The following is a 25,608-nucleotide window of genomic DNA, read 5'->3' as shown; positions in this document are numbered from 1 at the left end:
CATGCGCAGAGCCGGGCCGGAGGGGGGGGGTGTACAACTTGCGCCTGCGTACAGCGGGTGGCGCCGTCCCGTCCTCCGGAAGCGGTACCATAGAGGGGCGGGCGGGGAGGCGCCTCTCTAGGCGGCGCGGGCGGCGTCTCGGTGGTGTGCGGGCGGCGTTGCCATGGCGCCCGGGCGCGGAGCGGGCCGGCGGGATGCGGCGGCGGTGCTGGGGGCACGGCCCGGCCCGGCCCGGCGGGAGCCCCGACCCGGTACACCCCCGGGTACGGCTCAGCAGGCGGCTGGCGACCGGGACCCGGGCCTGGCTTGTGCCCTCGGCACGGCCTGGGGGTCCCCGCCGCGCCCGAGGCGGGCGTTGACGCCGCCGTGAACAGCCGCTTCCCCGCCCAGTGACCCCCCCCCTTTTCATTATTCTTGTTTTTTTTTGTTTTTTTTTTCTTTTTCCTACGCGTGTCAGGGAGTCAGTCCCAGCTGGAGGGACCCGCAGGTTAAGGATAAGGGGAGAAACAGATCACCGGTGGGATCGCCTCGGCTGCGGCCCTGCCTGTGCCGGGGAGCGCTGCCCTGCGCCCGGCTCTGCTGGGGTTTTGCTATTTAAGAGCTGTTTTGCTATTTAGGAGCTTCTGAAAATCCAACGGCTTGCTGTCTGAGTTGTGCTTGGTGAGCGTACCGCAGCTGTGCAGGGAGGCTGTGGGCTCGCGCTTGCAGCTGGAGCAGGAGACTTCCCAGGAGTTTGTTCTTTTACCTGCGGGAAGCACAGGCTGTATTTCTCAGCCGTTGTCTCTCGTCGAGAATAAAGCGTGGGACAGTTGAATGCTAGTGACCCACTTTGGTCCTTGTAGCTTCTCAGAGTTTGATTTTCCAGTTATAAGGGATGCTGAATTTAATTGTTCAGTGCCACTTTAAAAAAAGACCCACCCCAAAACATAGTTCAGCTGGAAATGAATAACCAGGCTGAAAGAGAAAGATGGGTTTTCCTTGGGAGACTGAAGAGGAGGTCTCTTCATCTGTTTTTCAGACAAGAAGGAAAAGACACATGAACTGTCCTCCTCGACAATTGCAGAAGAGTCTGAGCCCGTTTCATGTGTTCTGCAAGGAGATGACATCCAGGCGCTTGCAATTAAGGTGGAGGACCTGGAGAAAGTATGTATTTTTACTGATAGAAACAGCTGCTTTAACTGACAGTCATTTTGTGTGTTTAACAGAGAGTGCTGTCTGTATACTTAAACCAAAGCCCACTCTTGGAGTTCAGTTCTCATTCCATTTTGTCTGTCCTGCTTTTTATGACTTGTCAGATCATCAGGTTCAGTTGCTAAAAGTAAAGGATTGTTGATCCTTACACAATCTTTTCAAATGGGAAGATAAGTCATCCACCTCTTCAGAATTACATTTCCAACTTTCTGGTCTAATAAGACATGTAAGCTGTTTAGTAACTCTCATGGCATCCCTTCCAAAAATTGGGTCAAACTGTTGAGTGGAAGCATTTGACACCAAGTGACACAGCAGAAAACTATTGGGAAAGTGATATCAGCCTGTGCTGATATGACTTCTCTGTGTATCCTAGAAGGATCAGAAGGAATGAAGGTGAGTCAATATGTACCTAATTGCATTGTGACTGTTTATTTTCTGAAGCTCCATGCTCCACACCTTCCTCATGATGCTGGGAGAATTCCAGTTAGGAAGAAATACCTTGTTCGAAAATATCGACCCAGAGAGACAAAGAAGGCAACACATCTCCTCGTAGCATGTCCTGCTTCCCCAAAGGCACACAGGGAACCACTGACTTTTTCTGGTAGGGTTAAACTTCATGTCTTATCTTTAGATTTTGGTTTTGCTAAGCCTAGCTTTAGCGACCTGGCTCTGGGATTGGTTTTTTTTTTGTGTGTGTGTGTGTGTGTGTGTTGTAGGACCAGGACTGTTTGGTGATGGCTGTGAAGAGATTCTCCCCCATCACATTTTGGGGAGTCTCCAGGAGTTCAGGATGGAAGCCTTAGCCAGAGGAAACACTCAGGTTGGTTTGTAAAGTTACGAAAATGCGGCACTTTTCTAGAGGTGGAGTGCAGTGCCTACAGTACCTTTCAATGCTTTTCAGCACCTATCAGGAACAGGTCAGGCCTGAGGTGTGGTTTTCCCAGCCTCGTCATACTCTGCGGGGAGGGCTTGCCTTCAGAGAAACTGCACCAGCAGGTTTTGAAGTCCCATGTGCAGGACGAGGTCATGGAGGGAAGAATTACGCAGGCTTCCTCTTTCATATGTGCTTCTGCTGATGGCATCAGGCTTACAAGGGAAGAGCTGGTGTTGCAGCAATGCCATTGCTCGAGTCTAATTACTCAGATAAATCCTTCCATTGTTTCTGAGTGTGTTCCTAGTGCTCTGTTTTTGTTCCCCTCAGAGTGATAAGGTGAAAGTACTGTCAATCTGAAGAATTCTTTTCTCCTCCCCTCTTCCATTCTCGTTGTGGTGGCCGTGTGTGCATGGAGAGGTTAATTTAATGTTTCCTTTCTCTTCAGATAGCAGATTTTATTGAGGTTTCTCATCCAGATGTTACTGCAGCAGCTTTAAAAGAGGAACATGGAGGAGAGAAGAAGAAAAATGTTCATCAGATCCCACTAGCAGAGCACAAAGCTCTCCAGAACTGGCACCGTAATATGGCAATCAGGAAAAAGCAGGAGAAATATCTAGGAGGTGAGAAAAGCCAAGGCCTTGTTCTGTGAAATTCTGTGTGCAGATGGGGGAGTTCGATGGCACCACAACAAACTGTAATGGTCATAGCTGACTGGGGTTAATCCTATTGCTGTTGCAGTCTAATTCCATATTCTCAGAGCTCCCCATGCTGCTAGTGCTAGTGGCCATGGATGCTGTGGGAAAGTGAGCTGGTGGTTCTGGTTGGGGGAAGAACAGTGGATTTGGTGGGGGACAGTGTAGGGAAGTTACACATGAACAATAATAGTGGTAAAGGCTGTGCCCAGAGGAAGTGTAGCACCAGTGATTTGGCCTTCCTTCTTTATAGAAATTCTTCAAAGGCCAGAGAATGAACTGCTGATGAGCATCTCGGAGGATTACAGGCAAATCCAGGAAGAACGTGACATCATTGACCGGAGTCTCCCTGCCCTGTTTCCTGGAAAGGCGAGAGACCCACTTCCTCTGCATCCTGATTGCTCTGTTCTTGTGAAAGAGCTAAGACGCTGGTGTTACTCATAACATCTCTGAAGACCTATCATTAGATACTTATCAAAGCCACTCTAAGTCCTTCAGCTGAGTGTGCAAGCAGGGTTTTCAGTAACTTCAAAAATAAAAACATGAACTGTGCTATCCGTACTAGTCAGAGGAAAGTGGTAGTGTCCTTTGGCTCCTTGCTAACAAACTGCTGTACATGGGCAAGTGCCACTTCTTGATTATCACCAAAGACTGTTGCACACTGGGAAGTGGCGGGGGGGGTGCCACAATTGATGTTCCAGGGAGGGAAAGATCTGATAGCTTTAGGCTCAAATTTTAGTGATTGCCATGGAGAAAGGGGTATGGGTAAGTCAGGAGGATTATGGGAGTATCCTATGTTAAAATAATATTTTACACTTACAGCACTATCAAGGAATTTGCATTTATGTGAGGCATTATTTTAATATCATTCAACCTTCATGTAGCACTAGCTAGAAGTAAGTCCTTTGTCTTTGACAGCAGCCTGGTAGAAATTTTGGCTTGCTCTGCAGAAAGTGGTAATTTATACGCTTCAAAATAGCCGTATAAGCAGAGTTAGACCCTGTTTTCTTTTTAGCTTCTAGTCCCTGTGAAAATAGCATGCAGCCGTATGCCTCTGAAAGTGTCAGTGGGAGTCTTGTTTTCCCCCATAGGGCTACCGAAGAGGAAGCGAGTTCTGGAGCCAGCCCGAGCGTATTGGAGATGAACTCACAGGCTTGACGATGACACTGACTCAGAGAGAACGTGGCTACCCAGAGCCAGTCACTCATGTGGGGAAGCCCCACACTGTCCGGATGGAAACGGGTAAGGAAGGGAATGTTGCAGAGAGGTGATTCAATAGAAATGGGGTACAAGTATGGAGGGAGCCGCAGAAAGAAACAGTGACTCCTGCGAGTATGGAGGCTTCACATTATAGTTGTTCCTTGCGGTAGCTGCAGCACAAGCTACTTCCCAGTCATCTGTTGGACCTCCTGTCTTTAAAACACCATGAGACCAAAGTCTGCCAGAGAGTGAAATTAATAAGCATGTGGGTATGTAGACAATGAGCTCTTGTATGGGTATTTCCACAGGTGTGAAGCCTCCAAAGAGGATTCCTTTCCATCTAACCTGGGATAAGAGTCTTTTCCTGAAACATCGACGGCAGGAGCTAAAATCTGTCCTAGAGGAGCTAGATTTTTATAAGCCGGTAAGACTAGAGGAGTGAGGACATTCTTTGCATCTCTCGTCTCTTGTCAGATGCTGTAGAGTAACACAAAATTGCCAAGAACTGGATCTGAAAAAGCATTAGGAATCTAAAACTTAGCCCCACAGTACTTATCTTGGAAGTTTCCACATTTCCAAAGGGCCACACCCATGAAAGAGTTGTCTGACCTCCCTAAGTGTTGCATGGAGTGGTCTAGGAGCCTCAGAATAGGAGCCTGAACCAGCAGCATGCAGCTGCCAAGAACTAGGCAATAAAAGAACCTGCCCAGTACTGGTGTAGGACTTTGATTTAGTGCCTCAGGGCAGAGGGAAGACACCTTTACCCACATGGAAGACACGCATCTGAAATAATCTCCTGAAGGCAGGTAGCCCCTCCTCTTAAAAACGGAACAAACCTCACCTTTTTGTTTCTGAAACTTGGTTCTGGGGATGAGAAACGTGTGTGAAGGAGACTTGTCCCATCCATGCATCATTTGTAGTGGGGAGTGCAGTCATCTAGGATTCTTGGGAGACCCAGAATTAGTTCCTTCCCATGTCTCTTGAACATTCGTTGTCTACCTCTAAAAACCATCGTAGGAGCAAGATATCTCAACTTCACTTTACTTGACTCAGTTGGTACATTTGTCTGGTATTTTAACTTCCTTTCTATATCGAAAGAGAAATCGTGAGTTGGTCATTTTTCTGTATGTCCAGGATCTGGATGGACTGGAGGTGATCGGTAAAGGGCAGCCTTTCACATCTGTCTCAACAGAGCCTTTTCCACATTCCACCACTTCTGAAGAGTCTGAGACCCTGTAAGTTTTACTTCATGGCAGAAATAAAGAATTTTGGGTATGCACCACCAGTCCATAAGGGTATCCTTAGCTGTTCTTATCTGGAACGGAGAGGAGTCTCCACTGGGGCACAATAAAAGGCATATTCTAATATTATAATCACCAGATTTAGGAATTGAGAAGTTCTTTTGTGCCTTGGGGCCTTGTGCCTAAGGAGCAAGAATGAGAGAAAAGTTTTTTTTTGGAGGCCCTTCCTCCAGTCTTCCCTCTGTATGGCTCCAGAGCTTACATTAGGCAGGGTGGGGATTCTGCCCTGAGTTACCTCCATCGGATTGTCTTTTTCCAGCCTTCCACTTCCATCATTAATTTGCCTTTTATCCCTGTCCTGTCCATCTGTAACAGGCACAACGCGAGGGCCTCTTGTCCTTATTCAGTCATGTACCCTCAGCCTTCCTTAGGCAGGTATCATTCTTTAATATTCTGGCTGTCCTGTCCTCCTTGATGGTGACCAGTAGCTAGCTGGAATTTACCACATCTGCAGGGCTCTGTCCCTAAAGAGATGACTGTGTGGAAAAGCGTTAGTTGGGATTATTTCTTACAGGGTCTTGTAAATCACCCCTGATTCTCCTCTCTCTAAAAGTGAATTTCACTCCACGAAAATGCTGGCTCTTGTTTTCTTTAGCAGTGACACCTCGAGGGACTGCCCTGATGTGGTTCCAGAAGCAGTACTGGGTCCATCTTTAGATTTCTGTGGCCAGCCTGCTCGTTGGATCAGCTGCATCACTTCTTGCAGGGTAACTGCGCCCTTTTTATCGTTTAGTCGAGCTAAGCCTGCTTGAGTTCCCAAGTCACAGCTGTACAATGAGTGTCACTCCCAGGCCAGAGAATGGGGGATTTATTCTGAGCATAACAGAGTATCCTTATGTTTGCTCTGGAGAGAGCTAGAAACAGAAGGGGTTGCTCTCTCTGTGGTGTAAAGCTCAGATTCCCAGGCTCTCTCTGTATAATGGCCACTTCATTGGACCTGCCTTACAAGTTCTCCTACCAAGGCTCAGCGCCTTATTTGTGGTATGACTTCAGGCAAGATAAAGCCTGCCAGGTAAAGTAGACATAGTTATCTATGTCTTTTTCCTCTTCCTTGTAGAATCAAATTGGCATTGCTGCCCGGCTCACCTTTGAGACTTTGGCTGGCGAAAAAGCTGAAAGCTCCCTGATGGTGAGCAATGATGGCACAGCTGCCATCTGGTATAACTGGATGAGGCTTCCCCAGCAGATTCCCTCCAGAGAAACCAAGGGGAAGAGGATGCAGTGTTTTTACTTTGATACCAGACCAGGTATGAGAGCTGCTCATCTCCGAGACCTTTGTACATAGAGCAGAGATCACGTATTCAGGAGTTATCTGAGATGCGGAGTCTGACTAATGGCAGAGCCAGCCTGTTGGGTGATTCTCCTTAGGAAGCCACCCTAGGCATCAGAGCTGACTCACACCAAAGGAGGTGTGCGAGGCAGATCCCTTTCATGGAACTTAAAGGAGGTTGCTCCTACTCTGAATGTAAATGGGTGGAATATTGAGAAGTGAATCATTTTCTGATGGCAAACTGGGCATAATCTGCCAGAGAGAGTACTGAGCTGGCTGTAATAAAAGGAGTGTGCAGTGGAAATAACACCAGTTCAGCAACATGGTGTCTGGGAGTAAATCTGGAAGGAGAAAAATAGCTGGATGAAGTGTGATAACCAGCTAAGCTATGGGGAAAGAGCCTCATGCAGAGATAAGGATACTTGGGGTGGATTGGAAAAGGGTCAAGTTAACCAGGTGGTTTCTTGCGGACCGATGCATCTTCTCTCTTATTTCAGGTCTAATTTTGCCTGGGGAAACTAGGAAGTTTTTCTTTCTTTTCAAGTCAGAGAGAGCAGGCATTTTCAGCGAGTCCTGGGAATTTGGGACACATCCTCTGTTATTAGGAGGAGCTCTGCTGCAGGTGACCCTTTGGGGAATTGCTGTGTATGAGGATAAATTGGCTGACCTCAGAGAGAAACTGGAGGTAACCAAGCATGTAACTGAGTAACTCTGAGCTTTGAACTTAGTATGCAAATAAAGGGTAAGGGTGGGAGTGGATGACATGGTATTTTTATTGCTATGCAATCAGGGCTGAGAGTGAGATGATTATTTATTTACAGAACATCTGTACATACTTGAGCAGGTTTGCTAAATAAAATGGAAGAACTCTGCAGTCTATTGTAATGATGTTAATAAAGCCATGATTGTGTCTCCTAAACCATTCGCACTAGTCCTTTAAAGAATGAATATTCTGTTGGTAATGAATTTCATTAGTTACTTAGTGGGGATGGGATTATGTGTCGTACACTATGCTATCAGTTAAGGTATAAATTGAAAATTACACTATGCTTTGAAAAGTATACTTTGGGGGAGGATTTGTAGGGTTTATTTGAAAAGCCGTTGTAAGTATTGCTCTGCTTAGCAGGGATTGCAGTTATTCTTGTCCTTGTAACCCTGTATAACGTATACGTGTGGTTGCTAGTGTGGGTGTGAATTTGTTTGAGTGTCTGTATATTGAACGGGCACTCACACATGTCGTTCTTGTTGTGGTGCCTCAGAGTGACCTGGCTGCTCGAGAAGGTGCTACTATAGTAGAAGAGAGTCTGAAGGAACTTCTTGTCCGAATTCGGACCCCAGAGCGCACCCCATCTCCTGTGGGTGCCTATGCCACAGAGGAAGAGTTGTTCCACCAGAAGAATCCTGAGGTGACGTTTGCTATTTGATTGGCTACACAACTGAAATAGCAGGGAGGGAAGCCCCATGGGGCTGGTGCATCCGTGGGTTTCTGGAGGCTGGCATAGTCTGCCACAGTGGCTTTAACAATTAAGTTTGTAGAGAAAAGGCATAGCTCATTTCACTATTTACCTTTTCCCCATTATCACAGTTGCATTATCAGCATCGAGTGGTAAAGCAGCTGCATGAACTATGGAGACAGCACATGACTGTTCCTTCAGCCCTTGAGGAGAAAGTGCCCTCGGGCCAGAAGAGCACTGCGGAGGACATGCAGTTCCAGGAGGGTACCTCAGAGGCTCTCCCTGCTCAGAGCAGCACCACAGAGGTCCCAGGATGGAAGAACACACTCCAGGAGGCTCTGAGTCAAATGATGAATGTGGAGGAGGGAGAACCAGGCCCCTCAGGATGGAACCTCTCCTTAGAAGACTTTAAGCAGGTGGTCACCCCTGTTCCCTCTAGTGCTATGACAAGTTGATGGTGTTTTCATTTTCCTTAAATGAAGGAAAATAAATAGCCTGGCCTACCCCACTGTGAGCCCACCCAAAGGTCTGCTCCCAATGTGCTGTGAGTTAGAGAAGATTTATGATGTGTTTTGCAGAAAAGCACTTCAGCTCTGCTGACCACACCCTCAGTGCTCTTGTAAAAAGATTCTCAAGAGAGACTTTGAGGGCTGTTGTGTGAAGAAGAAAAGAGAACCATGCAATGTAATAGATATTTTAAGCTCTTCCCCCATTAGCTTTCTGTCATCCTAGGACTGAATGCGGGGGGCAAGCTAATCCTACAGGCTCCTGTGGCTTCCCCAAGGGCTCCTCTCCTTGAAGAGTCCTTCCTATTCATCAGAGCCCTAAGGGGGCACTCATGACAGGCTGTGGATAAAGTACAGACCTCCCTAGATTAAAGCAAGAGTGGTTTGGATTCTATCAGCACAGTTTTTCTGTAGTGCTCTCTTGGAAACCTCTCTGCTGCTTTTATAACTAATCTTTACTTCGAGGCCCTCTAACTCGCTAGAATCCCTGTTCTCCAGCACACCTGTGATGTTGCAGAGGCACTTACTGTGAATCTAACTGGGGGTTCGGGATTGCTCCCCAGATCTTGGGTTGCGTGCGCACCTTGGCTAAATCCCAGCTGTATTGGGGGCTACACCTGGGTGTGTAAGTGCCCAGCACAACCTGGTTTCAGACTGGTGTCCAGGAAGAGAGCCGTGGTGTGCTCCATTGAGCTCAGGGTCCAGATGACTGGGAATGAAGACTGAGGCGCGCTCCATGAACCCTGTGTTTTCTCTCACATCAGGCTATAAAGTCAATCCCCGAGGCGGAGCAGCGAGAAGAAGCACTGACCCAGCTCAATAAGGCAGCACTGGAGCTTTGCGTTGGACAGAGGCCAATTCAGTCAGACCTTTTGTATCAAACCTGGTGCGTTAATGTTTGCAAGATAAAGCTTGTAAATGCATCGTGTGATCAGCAGTCTTAGCAAGCTCTGTTGCAAGCATTGTGATTCAGAGTGCAGATATTTATATGAGGTCTAGAAGTCGTTTTACACTCTGTTTATTTTATAGCTTAATTGTACCAGCTGACCCATATGCTTTTTTGGTTTTTTTTTCTGGAGATAAGTTTAGAATATTAAATTAATGTAATTTTGGGGAGTATACAAGATTATTTCTGGCAAGATTATTTTAGTCTGTATTTATGAAACCTTTGGGTAATTTTCTGTACACTTTTACTCAGATAACTGTATCCTCCCTCATACAGTCTCTCTGTTTTTTGCTCAGGCTTTCAGACTGTAAACATATCAACAGCTTCTAGTTGCTTCTAAATTAGAAGGATGCGGGTTCCTCTTGGTAAACACAGAGAGCAGGTTGATGCTGATTTACCAACATGTTGAAGAGCAGATCTGGTTTCACAGTAATATTTATGGGTCCATATGAGCTCATTGGTTTGCAAACCATTGAGACCTCAGAGGGTTCTAACATGAGGAAAGTAATTTAGCATCCCTCTGCACAGATTTTTAGATGGTGGGTGTTATTATATTGGTTTAGTTGGACAGAGCAGCTCTGAGCTGTGAGGTGCCATCACTCCTGGGCGCAGGGTAAAACAAAATAGCAATTGCTGTACTTGTCTCTCTTCTGATTGTGACACTTTCTCAGTCTCCAACTGTGGCGTGAAACAATCGATGGTCTGGTGAGTCACTCTCTGAAGCTGAGATCCCTGCTTGGCTTGCCTGAGAAGGACACCTACGTAGATGTTGTTCCAGAGGAAACAGGTAAGTGGTGGTTTTTGCACAGCAACTGCTTTCTGTGGACTGTTGGAAATCCAGAAAACGTGCTGAATTTCAACTGAAATGGCAATTTCAGCCGTTTCCCCTCAAAGCTTTTATAAGAAAATGCGTCAGAAAAAATGGCAGATTGCGTGATACTAATTGTGATCTGTGGTTTGGTGTCATTAAAAAAACACCGCACAAATAAGCCTTTTAATTTAGCTAGATGTAGCCATGGTTTTCACACAGACTAACCCAGACAACCCTATCTCACTCACTATTAGCTGTCTTACAGGCTTGTTCTGATACACGTCTGAGACTTGTTCATTCCTTATTTAAACAAAGTACTCTTCAAGGTGTTGTTTTTCAGTGCAGTACAGCTCAGATTAATAAAAAGAGGAAAATACATTGCAAGAGTAATGTACTTCCGCTGCATGAGTGTAGTGGGCTTGCCTTTCTGGATGTGAAAATGTTGCTTTTGGGTAATTGAAATTCTTTCTTTTGTAGTGGAAGTAAAGCAACCTATAAAAGGAGGAAAGGAAGACAGAACAACTACTAGGAAAGAAGAGAGAAGGTCATTTGGTGGTAAGGATAAAGAAGGCAAAAAAAGAACAACAAAGACAGCAGGCAAAGAGAAAGAGGTATGTGTTGGGATGCCTATTGAAACCTAAGTGCTGGGGACAGTGTGATCCATTCTGAGGTTGTGTATCCTGAGTTTGAGCTGATTTCCAACCCAGTGAAAGACATGCTGCTTCTGGGAGGTGCATCTTGCAACAATCTGAAAGATGTTTTGTCCTATGTAACTTTTTTTTTGTCTGTCCCTGAATAGGAATATCCAAGCAGCAGAAAGTTAAAAGTAAAAGATGAGAAAAAGCTGAAATCTTCCACTTCATCGCAGGAGGTGAAAGAGGGAGCACAGAGCGTGGAAGCTGTAACTACAGATAGAGTTGAGCCTCTTCAGGAGCAGGTGGACCCTATTTTGTTTGCGACATACCAGGAAAAGCTTTATATTGAAGTGAGTCTGACCAAAGCTTATATCTTTGTTTTTGTTCTTTGCTTGTAAGCTTACATTGAAGACTAGGTGGAGAGGTAAGCATTTTGTTAAACTCAGAAAACTGACAAACATATGTCCGTAATTCTGTAGCAAGGTAAGTGTGAAATACAAGGTAAGATGTCCTTTATTCCAGCCTGGAATCTGTTCACATAAATCCAGCCGTCACATAGCCACATGCGGGATTTCTATCTGGGATGTCTTTAGCATGCTTGTGGACTCTTGAGGGATCAGCAGAATTAATTGTATTTCAGATGATGTTAAACACATTTCATAGCCAGAAAAGTTATTACTAGAGCTAAGTGCTGATAGCAGGCAGCCACTTTTACATGATTGTGTGCATGCCCATACGTTAATGTGTGTGAGAAACCATCTCTCTGTCTGTCAGTCTGGTCATCAAGATTTCTTCATGTGTTTTCATTGCAACTATCTTCTGTTAATTTCTGCTGCAGGTTTATGGACTGCTGGATTCAATGGTGAGCAAAATGGTTTCTTTATTTGACGAACTAAAGAAAAAAGGTGCTCTAAAGTGGGAGAGTGAAGCCCTTTATAACTAGAAATAGACTTACTTTTAAAAAAATAAATAAATAACCATATTTACACAGATCAGGCGGCGATTCTTCTTTCTGACATGATGCAGTGATTGCAAATACTGGCCTGCCTTTTTTGTGACATCTTGTGATGTGAGAATATTGCTAGATCATCTGTTACTTCCACAGATGATTGCTTGCCAAGAAGAGACAAGGCAAGAAATATCACAGCCTCAGAAACCGTTAAGACTGGCAAATACTGGCATTTCTGCTAAAGAAGAAGAATTTAAAAGCGCCAGTCAACATGAGATATGTCTTATTCTTTGCTTCTTGATCTTGCTTGGCTAGCAGGTGAGTGAGCAGAGAGCGTCCCTTGTACTCATGAGTCCAACTACCAGGATAGTAACTTAGAAAAATTCATCCCATTTTTGATCATATTTTTGACTCTTGTCCAGTCTCCTCTCAGGACTTGCTGACAGCACTATCCCAAAGGGTGTGCCACCCTGCCTGGTTTTATACCCATTAGTTTACTTCTTGTGCTGATCTTGCCGTCTCTTTCCATCCAGCTCAAGGTACCCATGCCCCATTCTGAGCCAGCTCTTACTTGCTTCTTTCTAGGACTAATCACTCTTGAATTCAAGTGAGTGAAATTCATGCCATAAATATTGTGAGCATGGTAAGGCCTTGTGTTAGAGCCACCCCTCCTGCCTCTTGCAGCCTGCATGTGCGTCTGGGCTTATCACTGCTTTCTGTCTGGGTTTCCTTGTGCATTGCAGCTGGAATGGAGCTTTCTGTCTCATTCCAGGTCTGAGTGTCGCACACTCTGCAGCTGGGCTTGGGTCGGAGCAGGTTTCCAAGGCAGAGCGAGCTGGGTGCAGGGTCTCTCTTGACCTGGCATCAAGAGAGACATGGCGTATGTCAGTAAAGTGCCGTCTTCCTGCAAAAGCAGCTGGACAGCATTCCCCAGAAAGGTTTTGGCCCTGTAGAGAAATGACATCAGTGTAGATTATTAATTGAGGTTTGTGATACCTTTGGGATTCTAAGGCAGCAGATGCATATCCGTGCTGAGCATTGCTGTTACAAATTCTGTACATTGCTGCACAGTTGCACCAGGCGTGTGTGCCTCGGGCACGTGCTCTTTTACATTGGCAGCCACGCTGACATGCATCTTGGAGCTGCGCGTGGTGTAAAATAACTGTTCCTTCTGCAGAATTGTTGTCTTTTACTTTCTCATTTTAACTCATGTGCTGTCTCTGGGGTGAGGATGTATTCTTCCCCTTGGCTCCCGGCAGTACCACGGCAAAGTGCAGCTTATTTTTTTTGCTGGCCAGGTGAGGCCCCTCATGTTTTGAGATGCTTTCTCTTAGTGGGGTGCGGGGAAGCACTTTGGCTTCTGTGAAAGCTAGCAGCCTTTTCTGGCTTAGCGGGCATGAACCCACAAAGGGAATGTCTCTGCTCAGCATTCCCGTAGTGAGAATTTCAGCAACATTTTGAGAATTAGAAGGAAAAAGGCCTGAAGTTGGGGTGTGTCTCACAGGCTCTGACAATAGCTCCTGCCTCCCTGGAGATGATTATCAGCTTGTGAATATGCCCAACTCAAACAGCTCAAGCCATCTGTTTCTAGACAAGAGGGAGTCTGCACGTTATAGAGGCAACGTGATCGTCTCAAAAGCAGGAAATACTTTTATTGGGTAGCTTTACCTTGAAAGATGGCAAAGCCCATTCACAAGATCTATGCCTCCAGTCCAGCCTATAGAAACCAGGCTCCATGTATACCTCTGCTCACAGGAAAACTTGTTAGTATGAAAACAGGTAGATGGGAATTTCACGTCAGTCACGTACCATGGAAGAATGTCCTAGGCTGGTCTCCCCTTCCAAGGGAGGAGCCTTGTGGCCCAGGGCAGGGGGGTGGCATAAGAACTTCTGCGAAGAACAAACCTGAATGCTGCAAATAGTCGTAATTTTTTGTCATAAACATTGCTAGTGCCTCTTACAGCCTTGGACAAGAATGTCCTCAAGGGACAAGGTACAAGCAGCACACAGGAAGGGATGTGCTGGGCCAACAAGCACAGTACTCTGCTGTCTGGCTGCTGCAGCTTTTTCTGAGCCAGCTGCTTTTTTTTTTTTTTTTTTCTTTTGCATTGATTTGTGGAAGTTACATGACTGGAACTGCAGTGGAATTAGAGCTGGCTTCCACAGAACACCTTTAGAAACATGTACCCCTCATTTACAGGCCTGGTGTGAGATGTGGGTTCTGTCATTAGAGCAGAGACCCTCAGGGCTGCTCAGCCCTGCGCTCTGAAGGATGCGTGGATGCTCTAGTCCCTGTAATGCCAAGTCCTAACAGCCAGGCAAGGAGAGTATTCCTTCTCCTCTCCCAAACCTGGGCATTATTTGTATTAGTGTTAATAATTTGTGTTGCGAGAGGTGAGCGACCTTCCTGAGTTGCATACCAAACCCATCACGTGAGTCGGGGTCTGAAGACGCCATAACTATTAGGGAGGCCGGGAAGGGGAATTCCAGGAAAACGCTGCAAGCAGAAGGTGACAGTGCGTGTCCAGAGGCTTCTCAATGGCTGAGGGGGTCTGGGTGAGCAGGGGCCCCCAGGGCTGAGGGAAATGGGCTTTAGAGCCTTGCTGGGTCCTATTTGCTATGGCAGGGTTGTGGGCCACCTAGCAAAGCAAACCCCAAGTTGGTGCAGCCCCACTGTGGCTCGGAGGGTGTTGTCCCCATGGAGAGGTTCACTTTGCTTATAAAAAAATCAGTGCCTGAAGAGGGGCAAGCTGGCTGCCTCGGCCATCTGATGCAGGTGAACCAGGAGCATTGGGAACAGAGGAAGAGGAAGGCCTGGGTCTTAGGCAACCATGAAGAATGCTTCCCGCCACCCGAACTGGGGTGTTCTCCAGGTTGACTCGGAGGACGGCTGGGATGCTGGAGGTGTTCTTCTCACAGGCTGCAGCTGGATGCACGTTCAGCTTGCAGGGCCAGAGCCTGTTGGGAAAGTGGGGCTGATGAGATCTGCAAAGCCCCTGGAGGCACGGGGCCTCCCCGCTGCCTTCTCCCTGCGACCCAAGGCAGGAGCTTCAGACCTTCAGGGCTGGGACCTGGGGTGAGATGAATCTCAGCTCTGCGCGTTGTGCGGTGGGAGCATCAGAAGGAAGGCACGATCCCCCTCCAGAATGTCTCAGCACACAGGAGATGCTTTCCAGTATGGAAAATGTCAGTGATATTAAAAAGATTATATATATCCATAATACTTGAAGGCCTGTCAGTGATTAAAATGGAAGGCAGAGGCCGGGAGAGAGGGGGTGGCATTGAAATGATCGAGAGACATGACTTATTTTGTCATGTCATCTGATGCCTCCCTCTCTCCCCCCCGGCCAGGCTCCGGGAGCTGTTCAGAGCAGGGGAAGAATGCGCTCCAAATTTAGATCCCGGCCAAAAAAAAAAAAAAATAAAAAAAATTAACAAACCCAAATTGCAACCGTGGCCTTGGGTACCAGCGAGGGAACTGCATTACGGGAGAGGGGGGTGGGTGGGGAGGGTCGGCATCCCTCCGAGCCACTTCCGAGCCCGGGGATGTTGATTTCTGTCTAAAAATAATGGGGGGGGGGGGAGGATATAATAAAGCAAAGCAAGCAGCAGCAAGCAGCGCCTGGCTGGCTGCCAGCGAGGGGCAGTGACTGAGCATTTACAGCATCCCCGCCTCCCGCATGCGGCGGGGCAGGGGCTCGGCGCCGCATCCCCCGCGGCCGGTACCGCACCGCACCGCACCGGGGGGCGGGCGCGGAGGGGAAGGAAGGAAGGGGAGGGAACGGGGAGCGGGGGGTGGGGGGGGGTACCGGGGAGGCGGAGCGCCTCTGCCGGTACCCGGACCGGGGCTCGGATAGCCCCGAAGGGGTTAAGCCTGGACCTGCCCAGCCAGCCCGGCGAGTCGGCGGCGCGCAGCAGGGGCAGCGGGCGGGCTGCGGCCGCCTCCAGCCCGCTCCCACCGGCACCGGGCACCGGGCACGGCGGGGCCGCGCTCCGCTCCGCGCAGGTAAGCGGGGCTGCGCGCCCCTCGGCTGCGGGGGGAGGAGGAGGAGGAGGAGGAAGAGGAAGAGGAGGAGGAGGAAGAAGCCGGGGGGGGGGGGGGGGAGGAAGGTTCTGGACGCCGGAGAGTCGCGGGCTGCGGCGGGCCGGGGGATGCCGGGCCCCGGCGGGTATAGCTCGGTGGTGGGGAGACTCCCGGGCCGGGCTCGGGGTCCCCGCGGCGGGTGCGGATGCGGCCTCGGTTCCCCGGGCGGGTTGCGGGGAGCCGGCGGCGAGGCCGAGGGCTCCGGCCGGAGCCTTCCCCTGCCGCCCCCTCCGTGTGGGGCGCTGCTCCTGCCAGCCCTGCACCTGATCGGGGATGGAGCGAGGCTCTAATCCCCCCCTCCGGCCTCCCCCCCTCCTCTCGTCTGGCCCCTCTGCCCCGTCCTCCTTCCCCCCATCCCCTCCTGTTCCCCCTCCATGTTATTCCTCCTCCTCCTCCTCCTCTTCCTCGTCCCCCCCCCCCCCCTTCTCCTCCGCAGTCCCCTGCGCCGGGCCGTGGGGCGATGGGGACCTGTCCCCGCACCCGGGTGTCCTTCTCCCACCTGGCAGCCTCTTGCTCAAGGTCACTGCAGTAATTCCATATGAGCTGCCGGGTGCTGCGGCCTTATCTCCCGCACAGCTTCTGTTTCACTCCCTTTATATTCTTGGGGGGGGGGTTGAGGGGGGGTGGATATTGCGTTTGATAAACCCCGCTGCCTTTTAACACCCCTGGCAGCGCTCCAGCCGGGGCCACGCTCCTCTCACCCCTGTCCCAGCCCCTGCTTCCCATCTCTTCCCGCGCAGACTTCCCGGGCCATCTCGTGGTGGGCAAAGTCCAGCTGGGATCGGGTCTCCGGCCGGGACGACCGGTGTCGGAGAACCCGTCGCGCTGGACCTGGGGTTTGTCCTGCCGGGAGACCTGTTGGAGGCAGGAGGGACCGTCCTGCCCCGGAGGAGGAGTGCCGGTGTTTGCCGGTGTTTGCCAGGCCGGTGGTGCCTTTGGAAAACGTGACTTTATCTCCTGCCTGGGAGTTGGTGGAAAGCGGAGTGTGGAACCAAGTCCCGGAGGACTTTGCCGTGTCGCTGCCCTTGTTCCGAAGGCGTTTCCGCGCCAGGCGGGCGACGGCGTTGCTGTCCGCACCGTGGGCTCTCCCGGCGGGATCCAAAGGCCGCACTGACGGGCTGCATTGCGAAAGGGAATCGATACAGGGAAGCGTCTCGAGAGAAACTCCGGCCGCCCGCGAGCGTGGCTGTGCCAGGATCCATTCTGACTCACGGGGGACGTTGCTGGCGGAGCCGTGGGGCGCCCGGCCGCTGGCCGGCGGGAGCAAGGAGGTGCTGGACTGGTCGCACGGGTTGTGTGGGAGCGTGGCGGGCACCGTGCGTGGCTTGTGGGCACGTCAGCACGGCCCCGGCCCAGCTCCGGCGGGAGGGAGCGGTGTCCCGAGCCGGGAGAGGGCCGGGCACGGCACGGCGGCTGCGGTCCAGGGAGGTACCGGCACCTGGGGTGGGTGGTGGGATGGACACCGGTAATCGCTGTCTGCAGGCGCTGCTGCGCGGGGGAGATACTCCTCTACCCGTAAGCTTTATCTCCTGGACAGGGAAAAAATTGCCAGTGAGTTTTGTTGCAGCCACGGTGGGAGCTCTGGGAGCAGCCCAGCTCCCCAGCCCTGCGGTGCGGCCCTGTTGAGGGCAAGGCAGCTCCAGGCAGCCTTTGCCTCCTGGCTTTTTTTGGCCCTCTGAGAAAATGAGGGTAAATGGTGTCTTCCCACCGTGCGGGGAGAAGGTGAGGATTAGGACTAGCACCGAGTAGAGGATAGAGTTGTGATGTGCTCACCTGAAGACGGGTCCAGACTGACCCACGTCATTTTGCACCTGCATCGGGTGCAGCGCATCCCAAGGACGGGCACTGCCCGCCGGGGATGTTCCAGGGCAGCTCCCGGCTGCGCCAGCCCCTGCCACCCCGGCCCTAGGTCTGTGTGCAGAGAAGGCTCAGGCAGCTCAGGGTTTTTGGGAGAGGGGGGGGTTGCGTTATCCATTCTGCTCGCTGACCTGGCGCTGGAGGTTAGCACCCCGAATTCCCCACCCCGCAGCAGCACACGGTTCTGTACCTGCAGCCTCTCGTGGAAGCCAAATTACTGAGTTTGCTGGGAAAACCCACCCGAGTGGCTGCCAGCACGGGTAAGTCGTGGCAGGCTCTGACTCACGACGGGATTTTGGTTTTGCACAACGCATCCTTGGTGGCACTGAGGACCTTGGGGCGACGGCTGAGGCGAGCGGGGCGGCGTGCAGCTGTAGATAGCGCACCTGGGGGTACAGGGGAGCCCCTGGTTGGCACGCGTCCTGAGAGGCCTGAAACCAGCTTTGCCAGGATGGTGGGGCTGAGGCAGCCGGGATCTGGAGGAGGGAGCTGCCATTTTCAGGTAGTTACTTTTAGAAGCAGAAGTGCAGGGTAAAATCTCCTCCAAATGTTGCTGAATCCAGAGCCAAATCTCTTGGCAGCTCTGCAGTGCTGGGTATTGGCTTGCTGTGAGATTTTTTTCCCCTTGAGCATCCTGCATGTCTTTGGGTTGGCGAGTAGTGGCAGCCCAGCAAGGTGCACCTGATGCCCCGATGATGGGCGCTTCCACCTTGAGAAGCGTCCCGGGTGCCAGCCGAGGGGTCTGGGGACGGGTCTCGGTGGCTGGGGTGATGCTGAGGTCTCCATGTCCCTGTTCCCCTCTGCAGGCGCCAGTGAGGCTGCAGCCGTGACTGCTCATCCCTTCTTCACCATTCCTGCCCGCCGCCGGCGGGTCTTCGGCACCGCACAGCCATGACGACCTCGGCGCTGCGCCGGCAGGTGAAAAACATCGTGCACAACTACTCGGAGGCAGAGATCAAGGTGCGGGAGGCCACCTCCAATGATCCCTGGGGACCCCCCAGCTCCTTGATGTCAGAGATCGCCGACCTCACCTTCAACACGGTGGCCTTCGCCGAGGTCATGGGCATGATATGGCGACGGCTGAACGACAGCGGCAAGAACTGGCGTCACGTCTACAAGGCCCTCACCCTCTTGGACTACCTCATCAAAACCGGCTCCGAGAAGGTGACCCACCAGTGCCGGGAGAACCTCTACACCATCCAGACGCTGAAGGACTTCCAGTATGTGGACCGCGATGGCAAGGACCAGGGCATCAACATCCGAGAGAAGGTGAAGCAGGTGATGGCGCTGCTGAAGGACGAGGAGCGGCTGAAGCAGGAGCGGGCGCACGCTCTGCAGACCAAGGAGCGCATGGCCCTCGAGGGCATGGGCAGCGGCAGCCACCAGGTCTCCTACGGCCGCCGTGCATCGCCCTACGGTGACGACTACGGCCGGGCGCGGGGCTCGCCCTCCTCCTTTAACTGTGAGTGTTGCTGGCGGCTCGCTTGGGCTCGCTCGGGCTCGCTGTGGGCTGGAGGCAGGCGTTGCATTTGATTTGCACCTGCCTGGTGCCCAGCGCTCCCCTCCGCCTTTTGGGGGGGTGGTGGTGAAGCCCGTCTCTGTCCCGCGGGCAGAGGTTGGGCTGGGCCAGTGGTGAACCCCAAGAGTGGTGGCAGCTGGCGGTGCCTCAAGCTTATTCGTGGTAGGGAGCTCTAACGTGGGGCTACGTCCCCTGGGGAAGCCACGAGCCTTAAACCCACAGCTCGCTCGTGGTAGGGAGCTCTAACGTGGGGCTACGTCCCCTGGGGAAGCCACGCTGTGGAGCTGCGGGCATTGGGATGGGGGCCTGGACGAGGCTGCCGATATGCTCCGCAAAATACCCTAGTCCTGATGCCACTCCTTCCCCTTTTCCTCTTATTAACCAGCATCATCCTCGTCCCCACGGTTTGCCTCCGACCTGGAGCAAGCGAGGCCCCAGACGACGGGCGAGGAGGAGCTGCAGCTGCAGCTTGCGCTGGCCATGAGTCGGGAAGAGGCGGAGAAGGTACGGGTGGCTCTGCCTGCCCCAGGGCACGCGAGGCCGGGCATCTCCTTGCACCTTGCCTTGTCTGTGGGCATGGTGGGTCATTTCCCTGGGAGGAGGGAGGATTTTGGGGGCTGCCCGAGGCTGGTGCATACACCTGCAACTGCACCAGGCTGTTCGCGCTGTGCCCGGTATCCAAAATCACCAGCAGGCAGATGGAGGCATGGGCTGTCCCTGCTCCCCGTCCTTGTACCAGCGGGGACAGCACCAGGCTGGGACCCATCCAGCCTCCCAGACCCCAGGGTGAACTTGCAGGGGGTCTTGATTCATCGCGACCCCCCGCCAAACTTGACTGCCCTCTTCCACTGAGGGCTTCTGGTCGAGCTGCCCCATTTCTCTTGCCTTCCTGCAGAGGTTTTAGGAGACGATGCCTTGCCCAGCGCTGCTGTTTGCGTGGTGGGTGGGGGGCCAGCAGTGTCCCTGGGACTGTGCACCAGGCTGGGGGCTCAGTGGGGCTGGGTGCTCCGTCCCACTGGCTGGTCCTTTCAAACCAGGCTAGAAGGAGCTCTGGAAAACCACACCAGGAGGAGCTGAGCAGGGATGCAGGCAGCAAGCGAGCTGCTGTCCCCAACCATGAAACCTCCTCCAGGGTTGTCCCCTCTCCTATCGGCTGGCCACGGCCCCTTTTCCATCAGGGACGGCTTATTTGCACACCGGCTGAGATTGCCACCGGCTGGCACAGCCTGTGTGGAGCATGTGGGTACGGCCGGACACACAAAGTCAGAGGGACGTGCTGACGGAGGGGCTGTGTGCCCGGGTCAGCGGGCATCCCCCCTGGGGCTGGCACTGAGCACTGCGAGCTCAGTCCTGCCGGGGCAGGGGACATGCTTTGGAGACGGTGCTTGCTGCTGCCCGTCTTCCCTGCCTGATGGAGGCTCTTTTGGAGATGGAGCAGAGCATATATCCCTATTTTTGTCCTGGAATTGGAGTATTTATAGCTTCCACAGGCTGCTGCGATGAGCACTGTAGGAACATGCTCTTGAAAGTGTTGCCTGTTGGAATCCATCTGGGCTGCGCATACGTGTGCATGCTCACACACGCTTGTACAGGGGTGCACACATGCACACCCCCACTGGGGTCCCCATTCCCAGTCCCAGCTGGTCCCACGCTGCTGGACAAGCATCATGGGGTGGTGATCGGGGCTGCCATGGCAGTATGGGGACAGCCTCTCCCCAAAAGCTGCCTCAGATCTGGGTGCTTTTCCCCCAGCAGAGCAGGGCCAGGCAGGATTCCCGCACCGAGGCCAGTCGGCATCACCAACCCTCCTCCCCAGCAAGCTGCTGGGGCGAGGGGATGCCTAATCAATCCCCTCTCCTCTGCCAACTGCATCGGAGTCCCCAAAAAACCTCCCGGGGGAGATGCTGGATGCCTAATTTAGGGTTATCCCAGTCTAGATGCAGAGGCAGGTGATGGGGTAGGGGAAGGAGCTGGGGTAGAGGCTGCAGGGGAGCCTGAGCGGGAGCTGGTTCGAGAGCGTAGGGGCAACGGGCTGGGGGTCCACAGCCAAAGCCGGATGGATGGGCACAGAGATGCTGTGCAGGCAGGTGAGGGTCTGTAGGAGAGGTGGTGGTGAGGACAGGGACCTCCAAGCAGTCCTGCGAGCTGAGGGCAAGCTGAAATGTCACCCCATTTCCTCTGTTGGCAGAAGCCACTTCCTCCAATTTCCAGTACAGATGAAGAAAGGCAATTGCAGCTAGCGCTCGCGCTGAGCAAAGAGGAGCACGAGAAGGTACCTGTGCCCTGCAGCCCCGGGTGCTCCTCTTTCCTTACACTTGGGCTTCTCTCTGGGGCGCCGGAGCCCGAAATGCCACCTTGCTCCGCCACCTGCTTTGCTTTCGCTGCTCTGGGCTGTCTGCTGAGCGCTCTCCCAGCGGGCTCAGCCCCAGAGGAGCCGTCTGCTCGGATGCTGGGACTTTTCGGGGATGCGGTGGCAGCTCCTGTGCTCAGTCTGTCTCCTGGAGAAGGTGCTGGCTGCAGGGTTGCTGAGTTCATGGACCCCATCCCTTGTCCCTGCAGGAGGTGAGGACTTGGCAAGGGGAGAATTCCCTGCTGCAGAGAGCCTCGGAGGAGACTACCCAGGGCAAGGAGGAAGAGGAGGAAGAAGATAAGATGAAGAAAAGCCAGGTACAGCACTTGGGGCCTGGATGGCCACACAGCCAGCCTTGGGCTCCGGGGCGATCCCGCAGGTCTGCCCTGGGCTTCCCTCACCTCTTTATTCCTTTTCCGTTTGCAGTCCTCTATCCTGGAGCTGGCAGATATATTCGGACCGGCGCCAGCCCCCTCCAGCCACACGTCTGCCGACCCGTGGGATATGCCAGGTGGGGGCAACTCGCAGGCTGCCAAAGATTGGGACAGTGGCAGAAACCTCTCCCTTGCCTCTGTTCCTCCCCAGTCCCCAGGAGCTCAACAATAAGGACCTCTTGCTTCTCCTCCCTCCGCTGCCCAGTCCGTTACATGCCTGGGTGGTGCTGCTGGAAGCTGTGGTGCCCCGGGCACATCCCTGCCGCTCTGCATCACTCCGTGCCCTGCACCATTCCCCTCTTCCACAGCTTCCCTTCTTCTTTCAGATATGAAGCCCAAAGCGGAGCCGGCAGCCTCTGCCTGGTCCGGTGCGACTGACCCCTGGGTGCCGGTCCCAGCTGCTGGCGGGGAGCCCCTCTCCCAGGCGAGCACCTCATCCCAGCAAACCTCTGCTGGGCCCTGGGACTTCCCCCCTGGCACCACTGCAGCCTCTGACCCTTGGGGGAAGGCACCCTTGTCTTCTGGCTTCCCTGCTGCGGACCCCTGGGGGACAGCATCCCCCCCCTCCCAGGTCTCTGGTTCTACACCAGCTGCCGATCCTTGGGCCGCTGTGGCCGAGCAACCTCCTAACCCTGGTAAGAGGCTCGGTGATGGGCGTTTTGGCTTTGCTGGGGATGGCGGGCTGCGTTGGCCATCATTGCCCTCCTGCAAGTGGGTATCCTGGGGTGCTCCCCCCTTCCTCCCGCAGCCAGCTCTGCAAACACCCCCCCCCCGCGCCGCTCTCCTGCCCCGCAGCGGGACCTCCGCTCGCCCCTCGGCATCCTGAAAACTTCAAGGAACTTTTAGGCTTTATCTCTGCACAGAATAGGCTGCTTTAATTAACACGGCACAGTTAACGGAGCCCTCCCGTGGGAGCGGATCGCAGCCACCGCACCGTTCCAGCAGCAGGGTGACGGCGTGTGTCCCCCCTGCTGATACCTGTCTGTCTGCTCACCCCAAACCAGCCCTGCGTGTCCTGCCGGGACGGGACGGTTGCTGCTCGCAGATGCCACGTTGCAGATGGGGAAACGGTTGTAGGAGTAGCCTGTGTTTCAGAGCTCAGTGCCGCTCTCGGTTCCTCCTCGGTGCTTCCTTTGGCCCTGCGGAGATACCGTGTGTTCCGCCCTCAGTTTTGGTCCCTGGGGAGGAGAGCAGAACCCGGCCTGGGGGCCAGTGCTGGTTGTTAAAGCTTTCCTGCAGACCTGTCCCCGCTGGGGCTGGCAGCTGCAGGGGGATGGCTGCGAGCGGTGTAGGGGCTGCCTCGGTCTGCAATGACCCCCAACGGTCTGGCTCATCTTAGCAGCCCCCCAGGCCGGTGCACGTTCCCGACCCCCAGCCCCGTGCCCCCCCACCGCACGCCCTCTTCTCTGTCTCCTTGCAGGCAGCCGCCCCTGCCTCTCTCCTGTCCGTACATCTCCTGCCTCTCACCTCCCCGCTTGCTCCCCTCCTTGAGTCTCACCTCTTCCCCCCAGCTCCAGGGGGGGACGCTTTCGACCTGTTTGCAAAGCCGCCCGAGCCAGCCGAGCCGCCGGAGCAAGAGCCCTCTCAGCCACCCTCCTCGGCCAAGTCCAACAGCCCCGTCGGTAAGAGCCGGGGGAGCGGGCAGGGGCCGATTTGGGCAGGTGGGGACAGGGAACCTGTCCCTGCCCATCGCCGAGAGGCAGCTCCAGGGCCGGCCAGGCTGCGCGCGGCTGCTTATGGCGTGGCCAAAGCATGTTCCCACCTGCAACCACGCGTGCCGTGGGCTTGGGCTGCCCCGTAGCCGAGGGGGGCAGCTCCAGGCCCTGCGTGTCCCCCATTTCCCGACGCCGTCGCCCGCCGCGGCGGCTCGGGGGGAGCTCGGGCACGCCACGCCGCAGCCTTGCGCCGAGCTGTGACCTGGGGCGAGATGTGCCATTAGCTGCCCTGTGTGGTGACAGGGGGATGCCGTCACCCTCAGTTTCTTTCCACTGGCTCACGCGACTTGTCTTCCCCCCCCCCCTCCAACCCCAGAGCTGGACCCCTTCGGCGACCTGTTCCCCAGCACCAGGCAGGATGGGGCGAAGAGCTTCGACCTCGCCAACCTGGCCGACTCCCTGCCCGAATCCGGCAAGGAGCGGAAGGACTGTAAAACCCCCGAGGCCTTCCTCGGCCCCGCCGCCTCCTCCTTGGTCAACCTGGACTCCCTGGTCGCGCCCGCGCCGGCCTCCAAGACGCGCAACCCCTTTCTCTCGGGTAGGTGCCAGTGCTGCCGGCCGGGGGGCTTCCCTGGGCTGGGCGGGGGGGTGTTTGGGGGAGGAAGAGGAGGAGGACGGGGCGGGGGGGGGGGGGGGTGACGTGGCTGCCCTGACGCGTCCCATCTCCTCCTCGCTAGGTCTGAGCACGCCGTCCCCCACCAACCCCTTCAGCCTCGCCGAGCAGCCCAAGCCGACGCTCAACCAGATGCGGACCAGCTCGCCGGTGCCCGGCCTGCCCGCCGCTCTCCCCGCCAACTCCATGACCTACAGCGCGTCCCTGCCGCTGCCCCTCAGCAGCGTCCCCGCCGCCGCCGCCGCCCTCCCCGCCTCCGCCAGTGCCTTTCCCCAGGCCGGCACTTTCCCCGAACTCCCCAGCAATTTGCCGCAGCCTTTACTACCGCTCAGCGGCCCCCCGGCCCCGCCGTCCGCTCCGGGGGGGCTCAACCCCTTCCTCTGAATCCTCTGGACGTGGAGACTCTCGCCCCTTCCCCGGCTGTTACAAACCCCCCCCCCCGGCCTTTCCTTCCGCCAAGACCTTGGGGGGGGGGCCCAGCGGTTCGCTAGCTGCAAGGGAGGGTGCCCCCCACGCCAGCCCCTTCCCCCGTGCCTGCCGGCTGGGGGGGCAACCAGCATGAGCCCCCGTGCTTGACAGGCAAGAGGGGATTCCCCCCCCCCCCATCTCCCCGGCGAAGGCCGAGGGGCCACGGCGGGCCCGTCCTAAGGACCGTGGTGGTTTTGGGGGGCTCCGGTGCAGCGGGCTGGGCTGGTGCATGGGGTCTCGCTGCTGGATGGGTGTTTCCCCCCCCCCCGGGGTAGGGGGGGGCTTTGCCTCGACGCCTGTGGGGAGCTGGGGCAGCGCTGGGGCTGGGGGGAGCCGCGGTTACACCCCCCCCCCCCCCCCAACCGTGCTCCCTTCCCCGGGGTCCCCGGCTGGTTCGCGCTCCCCTGGCTGTTGCTCGCTGCCCCCCCCCCCCGCCCTTCGCCCCCTTCCCGCTCGCTGTGGCCCCTCAGCCCCCTCCCCGGACCCTCCCGAAGGAGCTGCGGGCAGGGCCCCCCCGCGGGGGGCAGCCGGCTTCCTCGCCCGCTGGCGGGGGCGAAGTGGGGGGGGGGGTGTGTTGGGGGGGGGGGGGGGGGCACCGGTGCTTCGGCGCTGCTGGAGAGCGGCGGCTCCGGGGGCTGCCTGTGAGACAATAAAATGCTCTGACGGACCCGGTGTGCGGCTCCGGGGGAGGGCAGGGCCCGGGGGACGGGGACGGGGACGGGCCTCGGGCCTGTCACGG

At 54.4% G+C, this 25,608-nt stretch overlaps 2 protein-coding genes across 8 annotated transcripts; both read left to right on the top strand.

Annotated features, from left to right (window-relative positions):
• Positions 1-27: 27 nt before the first annotated feature.
• On the top strand, positions 28-11,969 carry MYCBPAP (MYCBP associated protein). Of its 2 annotated transcripts, none has more exons than XM_075044454.1 (19): positions 28-251; positions 1,019-1,143; positions 1,633-1,792; positions 1,908-2,011; positions 2,511-2,685; positions 3,011-3,126; positions 3,849-3,999; positions 4,266-4,381; positions 5,092-5,192; positions 5,854-5,965; positions 6,316-6,505; positions 7,026-7,213; positions 7,788-7,934; positions 8,114-8,398; positions 9,253-9,374; positions 10,106-10,221; positions 10,723-10,856; positions 11,045-11,230; positions 11,719-11,969. In XM_075044454.1, exons 1-19 carry the CDS (start codon positions 164-166, stop codon positions 11,821-11,823), a joined length of 2,721 nt encoding a protein of 906 aa, XP_074900555.1. In that variant the 5' UTR covers positions 28-163; the 3' UTR covers positions 11,824-11,969. The 2 variants fall into 2 exon arrangements, with proteins under 2 accessions (XP_074900555.1, XP_074900553.1); XM_075044452.1 differs by having other exon boundaries at positions 28-263.
• A 3,657-nt stretch (positions 11,970-15,626) lies between these two features.
• On the top strand, positions 15,627-25,529 carry EPN3 (epsin 3). Of its 6 annotated transcripts, XM_075044457.1 has the most exons (11): positions 15,628-15,835; positions 16,654-17,184; positions 18,577-19,232; positions 19,675-19,793; positions 21,478-21,561; positions 21,849-21,956; positions 22,066-22,150; positions 22,400-22,708; positions 23,585-23,695; positions 24,105-24,326; positions 24,466-25,529. In XM_075044457.1, the coding sequence occupies exons 3-11, from the start codon at positions 18,662-18,664 to the stop codon at positions 24,783-24,785; spliced, it is 1,929 nt and encodes a 642-aa protein (XP_074900558.1). In that variant the 5' UTR covers positions 15,628-15,835; positions 16,654-17,184; positions 18,577-18,661; the 3' UTR covers positions 24,786-25,529. The 6 variants fall into 6 exon arrangements, with proteins under 6 accessions (XP_074900561.1, XP_074900558.1, XP_074900556.1 ...); XM_075044455.1 differs by lacking the exon at positions 16,654-17,184 and having other exon boundaries at positions 15,629-15,835; XM_075044456.1 differs by lacking the exon at positions 15,628-15,835 and having other exon boundaries at positions 16,528-17,184.
• The last annotated feature ends 79 nt before the right edge of the window (positions 25,530-25,608 follow it).

This window comes from Buteo buteo, chromosome 13, assembly GCF_964188355.1.
Source record: "Buteo buteo chromosome 13, bButBut1.hap1.1, whole genome shotgun sequence".
Taxonomy (NCBI): domain Eukaryota; kingdom Metazoa; phylum Chordata; class Aves; order Accipitriformes; family Accipitridae; genus Buteo; species Buteo buteo.
Note: the sequence above shows the minus strand (reverse complement) of the source record. Positions and strands in the feature narration are given on the sequence as shown.

Excerpts from the sequence above, each read along its gene's own strand:
- EPN3 (XM_075044457.1), top strand. The coding sequence starts at position 18,662 with ATGACGACCTCGGCGCTGCGCCGGCAGGTGAAAAACATCGTGCACAAC. Across the intron at positions 21,957-22,065 it reads ATAAGATGAAGAAAAGCCAG|TCCTCTATCCTGGAGCTGGC; the intron begins GTACAGCACTTG and ends TTCCGTTTGCAG. Across the intron at positions 22,709-23,584 it reads CGAGCAACCTCCTAACCCTG|CTCCAGGGGGGGACGCTTTC; the intron begins GTAAGAGGCTCG and ends TCTTCCCCCCAG.
- MYCBPAP (XM_075044452.1), top strand. The coding sequence starts at position 164 with ATGGCGCCCGGGCGCGGAGCGGGCCGGCGGGATGCGGCGGCGGTGCTG. Across the intron at positions 9,375-10,105 it reads GACCTTTTGTATCAAACCTG|TCTCCAACTGTGGCGTGAAA; the intron begins GTGCGTTAATGT and ends ACACTTTCTCAG. Across the intron at positions 10,857-11,044 it reads CAGCAGGCAAAGAGAAAGAG|GAATATCCAAGCAGCAGAAA; the intron begins GTATGTGTTGGG and ends GTCCCTGAATAG.